This window comes from Nelumbo nucifera, chromosome 4 (genome assembly GCF_055504915.1).
Source record: "Nelumbo nucifera cultivar China Antique chromosome 4, China Antique-T2T, whole genome shotgun sequence".
Classification (NCBI taxonomy): domain Eukaryota; kingdom Viridiplantae; phylum Streptophyta; class Magnoliopsida; order Proteales; family Nelumbonaceae; genus Nelumbo; species Nelumbo nucifera.
In genome coordinates this window covers 95,073,966-95,086,284 of record NC_142652.1, presented here as the reverse complement: position 1 = coordinate 95,086,284, position 12,319 = coordinate 95,073,966, and the positions used below count along the sequence as shown (strand labels likewise).

The 12,319-nt window shown below is 40.0% G+C and overlaps 1 protein-coding gene across 5 annotated transcripts in view; it reads left to right on the top strand.

The window, feature by feature from the left end:
* LOC104590620 (heat shock protein 70 (Hsp 70) family protein) overlaps nt 1-12,319 on the top strand; it is a 66,254-nt gene that overhangs the window by 16,154 nt on the left and 37,781 nt on the right. For 2 of the 5 annotated variants that reach the window (XR_016085209.1, XM_088902575.1), the window contains exons 8-10: nt 423-497; nt 591-691; nt 769-824. Coding sequence is in view for 4 of the 5 variants with exons in the window: in XM_088902575.1 (XP_088758701.1) it covers nt 423-497; nt 591-691; nt 769-824 (232 nt within the window). In the remaining variant the exon portion in view is untranslated. Of the gene's footprint in view, nt 1-422; nt 498-590; nt 692-768; nt 839-9,036; nt 9,090-12,319 lie in introns of those variants that run through there. The other 3 variants (XM_088902572.1, XM_088902573.1, XM_088902574.1) reach the window with 2 other exon arrangements.

The window sequence follows — 12,319 nt, the reverse complement described above, 5'->3', positions numbered from 1 at the left end:
TTTAACAAGTGTTGAGGATTTTGTTTAGTTATATTTCTAATTTATCCTGCAATTGGTCCTATTGAGGTTTCATTTTCTTACAGCTCCTTTTTTTCATGATAGTGGAATTTTCTTGTTTCCATGATATTGAAACTACTGTTTTAGCAACCTGAAGAGGCATGAAATCATTTCTTTAGTTCTACAAACTGGTTATTATGCTTTTCATTATTCCTCGGTCCACTTGTCAGATCTCATTTTCTTTTAAGGGGGAGAGGATTGGGATTGCTTGGGGTCATAGCATTTTCTAGTCCCTGATTTTCATCTAAAAGTTAAATTTACCTTTTTTTTCGCTTGTAACTTTTTTCACTTTTTATTTAAACATTGGCCTTGTAGTTGACTTATTTTGACTCCTTTCATGTTATCTTTGTTGCTGCTAATACCAGCTTGAATCATCTGAAGAGATTGAAAAAATATCAACATCCCAGGAACGTCAATCCTTTGTTGAGAAGCTTGATGAGGTTAGTTGTCATATATCCACTTAGCAGGCATATTGGCTTTGCCTTCACTCTATCACTTCAGCATTCTGATTCAACCATTTTGTTTTGTGTCAGGTGCAAGAATGGCTGTATACTGATGGTGAAGATGCTTCAGCAACTGAGTTCCAGGAACGCCTAGATTTTTTAAAAGCTATTGGTGACCCAATATTTTTCAGGTGGTTCCCATTTGCAGTAGTTCAAAGGATTTTATTTTCATTTATGGAAACTTACGTTCTGCTGACTATTTATACAGATTAAATGAGCTTGGTACACGACCAGCAGCATCTGAACATGCTCGAAGATATCTTGGTGAGCTGAAACAGGTACCTGAGATAGTTAGTGGTTGTAATTTGAAATGTCCAATATTTGTCATTACTCATTAAAGATCTACTTTTCTAGATAGATAAATATGTATATATGTATATATAATCCATTAGCTGGCCAAACCGGTTGAGTGGGTCACGTTATAAACTCCATCAGATGAGGTTAAACCAGATGGCTCTTGCTCACTTATGTGATCATGTGAGCCTAGGTTTAATATGATAGATATTAGGGATGATAACCGACTCACTATCAATTACCAAGGAAAAGAATTGTTGGCTTGTGGGGCATCCAATCCCAAGCTCACAATTGATAATGCTGGAGAAACCCAACCCAAACAGTATCGAGCAATCTTCAGCTACTTCAGGAAGGTGCTATAAAAAGAGTGGTTCTAAGAAGACCAATTTGGATAAAAGGTGAAGTAGTCTAATCGTTGGTTTCATTGTACGTCTCGAGAGGAGGAAAGGCATGATCTTTAAAAAGTAATACTTGAGAAAAGCTATGAGTTTGAGAGCAAGGGAGAAAGAAAAATGGGTATGGGTGGTTACTAGATTCTCTAAAATGATATTTCAAGGTTGTTAACAGGTAGTAAGGTTCCAGTTGATTTGAAGGTGGGAACAACTCCATTTAATTTGTGTGAAGTCCCAGATAAGTCTTTGCCTGAGTTGAAATTGGAGTCTTAGTCTCGTCAGCACTTAGATTGTAGTGGTTTAGTTGGGGAAGTTCCTTTTCATTGACCAAAGGAGATACATCAAGGGTCCCTCGAGGTAATGACTAATAACATTGAAGTTATTTCGTTTGAAAAGGAAGAAGACTCAGATATAGCGGTGCAGGTAGGTGCTTCTAAGCGGGAGTTAGATGATGCTTTTGTACTTCAAGAAGAATATGAAGGGAGCTTTAAGTACTTTGGTTGAGATTTTTAGTCTTGGGAGGAAGCAGATGATTTGTTTTCCTAAAGGCAAGAAAGGAGAAGGTTGGGACGTGGTGTCAAAGGTGTTAAAAGTACAAATGAAGACAGTGGAAAGAGATGAAGAATGAGAGGTGAAGACCATTGGGAGGATGGAAAAAAGTCAATAGGGATTGGAATGCATCGCAAGTAGGGGTATTATTGCCTTGACACGGGATAAGAAGGATTGGGAGTAGAAAGAGATGATTCAAGCTAAGGATAAGATAGAAGACTAGAAAAAGGTTGCACAGGCGATAATTAGAAGCTTACACTTGATAGGTATAATAATAGTAACCCCTTTTGAGAAGAACACATCCCTGCTTGAATTAGTGGAGGATAGTTTGGATTTAAGAGTTGTTTGTATTCTGGAGGCTGGTCAAGTTTTAGTTACAAAGTGGTCTCCAATACGAAACTTGAAATCATTGAACATGGAGAAGGGGATAGTAGTTCGTTTGCTGGGATTGTTGTTTCATCTGTTGAAGGCTGACACCTTTACATCTTTGACTTCTATGTGTGGAGGTGTCTTAGAAGGAATCTTTACCAGATTTTCCTAGGAAAGCTCAAATCCTCACAGATGAAATTATTTACTTAGTGTGGGTTGTTACCTCCATTGAAGCGGAGTTGTGTAGGGAAGCGCACGCAGAGAAGATGAGAAGTTTGAAGAAGATGATTTATGTGGCATGAAGAGATTGGAACAATCAAATGAGGTTGGAAGTTACACAAAAATGGTGACACAATTTTCTGGAAAGCCAAAAGTATTACCACAAGAAAACAATGAAGAGAGAAATGATTAGAGTTCTGGTAAAATGCGTGCTTGGACCTACGCATAGGTGGTGGCTAGGGATTTCAACAGTAAATCAAGTATTTTAAAATTTGGATAGCTGGATCGACAACTTGGGGCAGGCCTTCATTTGAACCAGTAGATTGTGGACAAACTCATTGTTTAGATGGAGGCACTTAGGACTATCCAGACAGGAGATGGGCCTTTTTAAAGAGTAAGGGAGGAGTGTTGATGGCTATCAAACAGGCCCATTAGTGAGGTGAAAACAATAGTGACCTTTGTAATTGGGCCTCCTACTTTTGAGAGGCCATGTGAATCTCTTAAGGAGAATGTGAGGGGGGCTAAAAGGTCGGTGATGGATAGTAAGTGCCATCTGTCATCTTCCTCTTTGTCAAATTCTGGCTAGACTAAGATTGCAACAATGAAAAAAGGAGATAATGGGGTACTGCGTTGGGTTCCAGCAAAGACAAGGAGCTTGCCTCACCAGAGCGATGTAATCCAAGAGCTCTCTGATTTGAATGATGAATGGTCTAGAAACGAGGAGGAAGATGAGTTAGTTTTCTTAGATTCTTCGAGTAGTATTGGTAGTGTAGATTTGGTAGGGAATATAGATATGCGGGCATAGGAAAGTTTTCACATAGAGCTTCTTTTCATTGAGGAGGATGTAGTGTCCTGAACACATCACTATTGGAAGACATGAACAATTAGATTTAGGGGCTATATTGAGGATAGATAAGAAGGAAACAAAGTAGATTTAGTTATTGAAGTTTAGCAGGTTGTACCCCCCCCCCCCCCCCAGTGAAGAGGAATGATTCCCAGATTCTCAATGTCTAAAGGATGTACGATCAGTGGTTCCAAATTCTCACTTACGGAAATGCTTTGACTCATCAAAAAGGGGTAAGAAGGGAATGGAAGGAACAAATACTTGGGTTGTTACCTCTCTTGTTCACACCCCTAGTTAGGAACTTACAGGGGGAAAAGTTACTCAGTTGTGGACCAATCAAAAAATTATTCATACACATGCATCCTCTCCAAATCCTTTGGTTCTTGGTGTGGTTGTCAATTCATTCTTGTCTATTGATTGATTGATTCTACTTTGCCTAATACAGGTGCAACTGCTTCTCGGCCAATACTGGAAAAAGTGGGATGACTGTGTGTAGTGTTAACATGTAGAGATCTCTCCTATGGTTGAGGCTATACCACTGATGTTGTGGACTTTCTCATCACACCATGGATCAGGAAGGCCTAATGGCCACAATTACCTACAACCGTAACAAAAGGGGAAAAGGCATAACTACCCCCGAGCATAAAAATATCATAAAAACAGTACTTCAAGAGTGGAAAACACACAACTGTTACCTTTCCAAAATTCTACATTTTGTCAATTCTTAATTTTGTTTTTAGTGGAAAATGGCTGAAATACTTCCAAGCTCTTCACCTTGGGCTACCCTCATAGGAATACTTTCTATTAATATTCCTTGGTCTGATTGTTCTTAAAACTTCTATTACTCCTCAAAAATTCTTTTATTTCTTTCCTCCCTAATCTCCACTTCCACAATAGAGCACCTAAAAAAATTATTTTCTCTCTCTCCTCCCTAATCTCCACTTCCACAATAGAGCTTCTTTGGTACTAAATGGCATATTGCTTTTCATTATAGTGAATAAGTTATCAAGTAGCTTGCAACTCCTTGATGGCCAAGTAGCATGTTAGAGTTGTTACTATACACCAAAATCTTTCATTACATGATTATTTTATCCAGTAAAAGCGGTATTGCATGGATTCTATTAAATGGATGGTGTGTCCTTGTTGGACACATATCAGAGTCAAATACTTGATGGATTCGTGGGGATGGTTGATACTTCTGTGTGACATATTTTTCTATCTCATGGCTCATTTGGCATAAATTAACAACTAATGTACAAGATGAATGCTATTTTTTCATGTCAAATGTAATTTAGTAATGAAGGTAACATTTTTTTAATAAATAAAATTCATTAATTTTCAATAGAAGCTGTTGAAGATTAATTAGTTTTATGATGTTCTTCCTCTCAGCAACTCCATTTTGTTGCGGTGTATATGCACAACTGCTCTGATGAACTACACCATGTTCTAAGAGATACATGGTCAGGTCCTTCTCAAAGTACTCTTTGGCATTATCTGATCTAAAAGCCTTAGTTCTAACTCCAAATTGTGTGAGAACCATCTGGTGGAACTGTCGTACTAAGTTAGGAACCTCATCACGTGATCTCATCAAATATATTCAAGAATATCGTGTATAATCATCCACAAACAAGAGAAAGTAATGGAATCCTCCCATGGAAGGGATATGATATGGCTCCCATACATTAGTGTGAACAATATTAAAAGCAGAAGTACTTATTTTATTACTTGGTTTAAAAGATTGTTTACAATGCTTTCAGTAGAAAGCCTTATGTGCTGAATCGGCCAAGCTTCTTGTGAAAGGAAGAGGAGAAAGTTGGGGGTTTTAGCAATAGACAGAGGAAAGGGAAGAAAAGGAGAAGGTCGACTAGGATAGTGATACATAACCCTAGCCGCCAGCCCCTCATTCTATTTATAATTAACTTAAATATGAGTTATTACAAAGATGCCCCTAGTAGGGCGGCAACTCAAACTAAGTACTTACAATTCTTTTAAAAATAAAAAACTAATGGGCCCAAGGCCCAACAACTTCTTAATTTAAAAGAAAACAAACTAAACATAAATCGGCCCACTCAACACTCCCCCTCAAGTTGGGAATAGATGTCACATTCCCAACTTGCGTAGATCATGTTCTAGCTTATTCTTTACAACACCTTTTGTGAGAACATCAACAAGCTGCATATTAGAAGAAATGTATGGAAGACAAACTTCTCCAGAAGTTACCCTTTCTCTGATAAAATGTCTATCTACTTCAATGTGCTTAGTTCGGTCATGCTGGACTGGATTATGGGCAATATTGATTGCTGCCTGGTTATCGCAGTATAACATCATAGGTTCTTCTGCCTGTACACCGATTTCTTCTAACAGAGAATGGATCCAGAGAAGCTCTGAAACTCCATGTGCCATGGCCCTATATTCCGCTTCTGCACATGATCTTGCCACAACTGTTTGTTTTTTACTCTTCCATGAGACTAGGTTACCCCCAACTAGGGTGCACACTTCTGAAGTTGATCTTCTGTCATCAAGGCATCTTGCCCAATCCGCATCTGTATAGGTCTCTAGCTTCAGCTGTCCATGATCAGTAAACAATATGCCTCTGTCTGGATGTCCTTTCAAATAAGCAAGGATCCTGTCAACTGCCTTCCGGTGCTAGTCTCGTGGAGCACGCATGTATTTGACTCACTACACTCACTGCATAGGAGATGTCCGGTCTTGTCATACACAAGTATAGTAGCCGACCCACAAGTCTTTGGTATCTCCCAAGGTCCTTCACTGGTTCACCTTCTGATGCACTGATTCTATGGTTCTGATCAATGGGGGTGCTAGCTGCCTTTGTTCCAAGCTTCCCTGTCTCTTGGAGAAGGTCCAAGACATACTTCCTTTGAGAGATAAAAATTCCATTTTTCAATCTTGCAACTTCGATGCCTAAGAAGTATCTTAGTTCTCCAAGATCCTTAATCTCAAATTCCTTATGCAGGTTCCTCTTCAGACTATCAATCTCACTCAGATCATTCCCAGTGACAACAATATCATCCACATAAACAATTAGGATTGACACCAAAGATCCCCTCCGCTTCACAAACAAGGTGTGATCAGATTGAGTTTGAGTGTAGCAAAAAACAATAAGGGCCTTTCTGAATCTGTCAAACCATGCTCTAGGAGACTATTTCAAGCCATATAGTGACTTCTTCAGCTTGCATACCTTTCCCTTTTCAGCATTATATAAAAACCAGCTGGAAGATCCATATACACCTCTTCTTGCAGATCCCCAATTAGGAAAGCATTCTTTACATCCAGTTGAAACAAGGGCCAAGAGTATGAGGCAGCAAGAGAAAGGAGTATCCGAACAGAGGTCATTGTAGAGAAGATGGGCCGAATGGCCCATAGGTTGTTTATTCTTTCTTGTTATTTATGTTTCTTTTCTGTAATGGGCCTTATTCTGGGCCCATCCTGTCTATATTAAGTTCTTTGTAAATTCTTGCCCACATAAGGGCCTCCTTGTAATTATTCAAATATATCTTAATAAAAGAATGTTAGGGTGCTGAGAGAGAGAGTAGGTTCGAAACTCTCATTCTCAGACCCTCATTGCTGAACTCTCAAGCTCTCCTCTCTTCAGTTTTCTTCATGGTATCAGAGCATATCTTAACCTGAATATCATAGGGTTGGAAGCTTAGTCACATACTGCCTGATTCTTGGAGGTCAGTGGACGAGCCCAAGACTAGAATCTCTTGGGGAAGGGGTTCGGTGGCCAGGAAGAATCAGAGAAAAAAAAAAGGGGGAAGAAGGGGAACAACTCGGTTCTGTTTTTGAAGCTCGACTGTGTTTGGACTGTTGAAGCTCGAACTATAAGTTGTGCTCAGTTTTTTGCTCTGAAGTTCGACTGTGTTTGGACTATTGAAGCTCGACTGTGTTTGGACTGGTGGGAACAGCTCTGTTCTGTTTTGAAGCTCGACTGTGTTTGGACTGTTGAAGCTCGAACTGTAAGTTATGCTCAGTTTCTGGTTGTTCTGTATTATCTTCGACTGTGTTTGGATTGTTGAAGTGTCTGAAAACCCTAGCTGTTCTGTACTACCTTCGACTGCATTAAATCTGGTTTAACCCAGAAATTTCTGGGCTGTTTTTCTCTTCTTCTTGGACTGTTAAAACCTGCCGAAACATCCTTGTAATAGGCTGTGTATTGTTATTCATATTTTGGCTGTTTAAGGGGCTGTACGAACTGTTTTTTTGGGGTCTTTTCTCTTCCTTGACAGTGGGGCTGTCTCTATTGCCCACACTGTGTTTGTGAAAAGGCTTGTTCAGCAATACCGATTGGTATTTACTCTTCTTGGCTGAGTGCACAACTTTGTAAAGGTACTTCGGCTGATTACACAGTGCCTAGGAGTTTCTGATTACTTCTTGAATGCTGAACTCAGTATATTGTCTTCTTGTGGTTGGCTGAACTCTGTTTAGAGTGTTTACATGATGTACTCCTCAGAGTTTGAAAACAAAAGTGGTGCCGAATATGGACTGGTTCAGGGAACTCCAAATGATTCTTTATTGACTGTGACCACAGTTAAACTAGATGGAACTAATTATCTGGCATGGTCACAATCAGTAAAGATTCATGTTTGTAGTAGAGGAAAGTGGGGATTCATTTCCGGGAGTAAGAAGGCTCCCCCAGAAGATGATCCATCCTACGAGAAGTGGATGCAAGAAAATTACATTGTCATTGGGTGGCTTGTGAACTCAATGCAGCCGCAAATCAGCCAATACTACTTATGGATGAATTCAGCAAAAGAAATTTGGGACAGTGTTGCGGAAACCTATTCACAAAAACTCAATGTGGCCCGGGCATATAAATTGAGAAGTGATGTAAAGAATTTAAGACAAGGGGAGAAACCTCTTGCTGTATAGTTCTCAACCCTGAAGTCCTTATTGGCAAGAGGGAACCAATGATGCAGAGACCTACAGAAAATTGGTTGAAAGGAACAGGGTATTTGAGTTCTTAACTGGACTAAATCCAGAATATGATATCACAAAATAGAATATTCTTTCCAAGGAGTGTGTCTCTTTGTCACAAGCTTATGCATTGGTGAGTAGTGAAGAGAGCAGAAGGGTTGTTCAGGTTCAAGGGGCTGATATGAATGATCACTTTGCCAATATGGGGATTAACACCAAAGGGAATGCTAAAACTTCTGGTGGCATAGGAAAGAAAGAAGTTATATGTGAGTACTACAAGAAGTCAAAGCACACCAAAGATAAGTGCTGGAAATTACATCCTAATCTTGTTCCCAGTCGGTTTCAGAAAAAGTATGATAGTAAAAGATCAGGAAGTGCAAATGTAGCTACCAGGCCAGTTAGTGAAGAAATGTCTGCTTCTGCATAGTTGGCAGCCATGAGAGCAGAATATGAAAACTTTGGGAAGATGATCAGTCAGCTGAGTGATGTGACCTCTTCTTCCAACCCTTCAGGCAATTCTTCTGCTGCTTCAGCATTTGCTCATTCAGGTATAAGGGTTTCTGCCAATCATGCTACCACTTCAGGTAATCTCAAGATCCCTTGGATTATTGACTCAGGTGCTTCTGACCATATGACTAATCTTTCTACCCTATTTGTTTCATATGACTTGCTCCCTGGACGTGATAAAATCACTTTAGCCGATGGTTCACTTGCCCCTATCTCTAGTAAGGGAACCATCAAGGCTACGGATTCCTTATTCCTACCTTCTGCCCTTCATGTACCTAAACTAAATACAAATTTGTCGTCTGTAAGCAGTTTAACCAAATCACTAAACTGTTGTGTAACCTTCTTTCCTTCCTACTGTGTTTTTCAGGATTTGGAGTCTCAGAAGGTGATTGGGAGTGGCCATGAGGCGAACGGAATATACCTGCTTGATACCCCGGAACAATGCACTGATCATCTTGGGAATGCTGCTCTTGGATCTGTTTCTTCAGAGTCTGTTAGTCGGATTATGTTGTGTCATCATCGTTTTGGTCATCTGTCTTTTTTTGCCTTGAGTCATCTTTTCCCTGAACTGTTTAAGGGAATTAGTTTGTCTAGTCTTCATTGTGAGTTTTGTGAATTGTCAAAGCATTGTAGAAACAATTATCCTTTGAGTAATAAAAGATCTTCTTTTCCTTTTAATATTGTGCACTTTGATGTGTGGGGGCCTTACCACTTACCTTCCATGGGTGGCTATAAATATTTTATCCTGTTTATTGATGAGTTTTCTCGGTTCACTTGGATATTCTTGATGAAATTTCGTGATGAAGTTCCAAGACTTGTAAGACAATTCCATGAATTTGTTTTAACCCAATTTGATACCAGGATTAAAATCTTCAGATCTGACAATGCAAAAGAATACTTTGAGAAAAACCTATCCTGCTATCTCTCTGACATGGGGGTTATTCATCAAAGTTCATGTGCTAGGACCCCAGAACAGAATGGGGTTGCTGAGAGGAAAAATAGGCATATTGTTGAAGTTGCAAGAAGTATCTTATTTGCCTCACATGTTCCTACCAGGTTTTGGGGTGATGCTTTTCTTACTGCTACCTATCTTATAAATCGTATGCCATCTAGGGTTTTGGGGTTTAAGTCTCCCTTCAATCTTCTTCATCCAGACAAGGACCTTTTTCCTGTCCCTATTCGTGTCTTTGGCTGCACCTGTTATGTACATGTTCCAAGTGTCCAAAGGCATAAATTTGAACCCAAAGCTCAAAAGTGTATCTTCCTTGGTTATTCCCCCACACAGAAGGGTTATTGTTGTTTTGATCCAAAGTCTGGCAATCGGTATGTCTCAATGGATGTCACCTTTGATGAGCTTTCCCCCTTTTATGGTTCCTCTCCAGAATGACATTGTCCACAGGGGGAGGATTTGTCACAGGTGTTTGCTCTTCCTCTTCCTGTCCCTGTTGAGTCTCTTGATGTGTCTGCTTCTCCTTCAAATGCATCAAGGGTGGATTACACGAGGAGGTTTATATGTCTCTTCCTCCAGGGATGTATGGAACTGATATGAAAGGGAAGGTATGCAGGCTGAAGAAATCTCTTTATGGACTAAAACAGTCCCCTAGAGCATGGTTTGAGAGATTTAGAACAACACTTGTTAACTTTGGTTATGTGCAGACACAGTCCGATCATACTCTTTTTGTGAAGAGGAGTGGACCTCTGGCAGTATACCTCATTGTGTATGTAGATGATATTGTAGTGATTGGTAATGATGTTTCAGGAATTCATGATCTAAAATCTTTTCTCCATACAGAGTTTGAGATTAAAGATTTGGGGGACTTGAGATACTTTCTTGGTATAGAAGTGGCTCAATCCAAGGATGGGATTCTTATCTCCCAAAGGAAGTATGTTCTTGACTTGCTCTCCGAGACTAGAAAGATGGGTGCTAGACCAGTTGCTACTCTTATTGATATGAGTCATAAACTCTCAGCCTCAGAAGGGACATTGTTAGAAGACAAAGGAATCTTTCAGAGACTTCTTGGGAAACTTTTGTATCTATGCATGACTCGGCCAGATATTGCATATGCAGTCAGTTGCATTAGCCAATTCATGCATGCTCCCCGATACACTCATCTTGCAGCAGCAGAGAGAGTCCTATGTTATTTGAAGGGCTCCCCAGGAAAAGGTATTATGTTTGCCAAGCATGGTCATATGAAACTTGAAGCCTACACCGATGCTGACTGGGCCGGAAACATTGATGACAGAAGATCTACTTCTGGGTATTGCAGCTTGGTGGCTGGTAATGTTGTTTCTTTGAGAAGCAGGAAACAATCGGTTGTTGCTCGGTCCTCTGCTGAAGCAGAATACAGGGCCATGGCACATGGAGTTTCTGAATTATTATGACTAAAATCATTGATGGAAGAACTTGGAGTTGAATATGACAAGCCAATGATGTTGTACTGTGATAATCGGGCTGCCATCAACATTGCTCACAACCCAGTGCAACATGATAGAACCAAGCATATTGAAGTTGATCGACACTTCATTAGGGAAATGATCTCTTCGGGTGAAGTGTGTCTTCCTTTCATCACATCTGAAGGACAATTGGCAGATTTTCTCACCAAAGGCATTCCCAAGGCAAAACTTCAGCATGATACCAGCAAGCTTGGCATGATTGACATCTATGCTCAGCTTGAGGGGGAGTGTAGAGAAGATGGGCCGAATGGCCCATAGGTTGTTTATTCTTTCTTGTTATTTATGTTTCTTTTCTGTAATGGGCCTTATTCTGGGCCCATCCTGTCTATATTAAGTTCTTTGTAAATTCTTGCCCACCTAAGGGCCTCCTTGTAATTATTCAAATATATCTTAATAAAAGAATGTTAGGGTGCTGAGAGAGAGTAGGTTCGAAACTCTCATTCTCAGACCCTCATTGCTAAACTCTCAAGCTCTCCTCTCTTCAGTTTTCTTCAGTCATCTTTGCAACTGGCGAAAATGTCTCTAGATAATCAATGCCATAGGTCTGTGTATACCCTTTTGCAACAAGTCTTGCCTTGTACCTCTCTATACTTCCATCTGCCTTATACTTTACTGTGTAAACCCATCTGCATCCAACTGTCTCCTTGCCTTCTGATAGGTCCATAATCTCCCATGTCTGATTCTTAATCAAAGCCTCCTTCTCTTCCTGCATAGTTGTCTTCAGTTGAAAAACAGCCCACTTGATGTGTGGAACTGTTTGAGATTAGATGCAAACCAGAAAAGAGAACAAACAAGAGAAGTAGAGAAGAAAGAGCTGGCGGCAATGAGTGTTAGAGAGTAAGAGGTTCGAACTTAACCTCTCTCTAACACTCTAAACATCTTATTAATAAGTTAATCTTTGACAAATTACAGAGAGGCCCTTGAGAGAGCAGGAAAATACAAAAAACAGAATAATACAGAGTATGGGCCCAGAATAAGGCCCACAACAGAGAGAAACATAACATAACATAACATAACATGAACTAACTGTCTATGGGCCATTCGGCCCATCTTCTCTACACTCCCCCTCAAGCTGAGCATAGATGTTAATCATGCCCAGCTTGCCAGTGTCATGTTGAAGCCTTGCCTTGGAAATGCCCTTGGTGAGAAAATCTGCCAGTTGTCCGTCAGAAGTAATGAATGGAAGACACACTTCA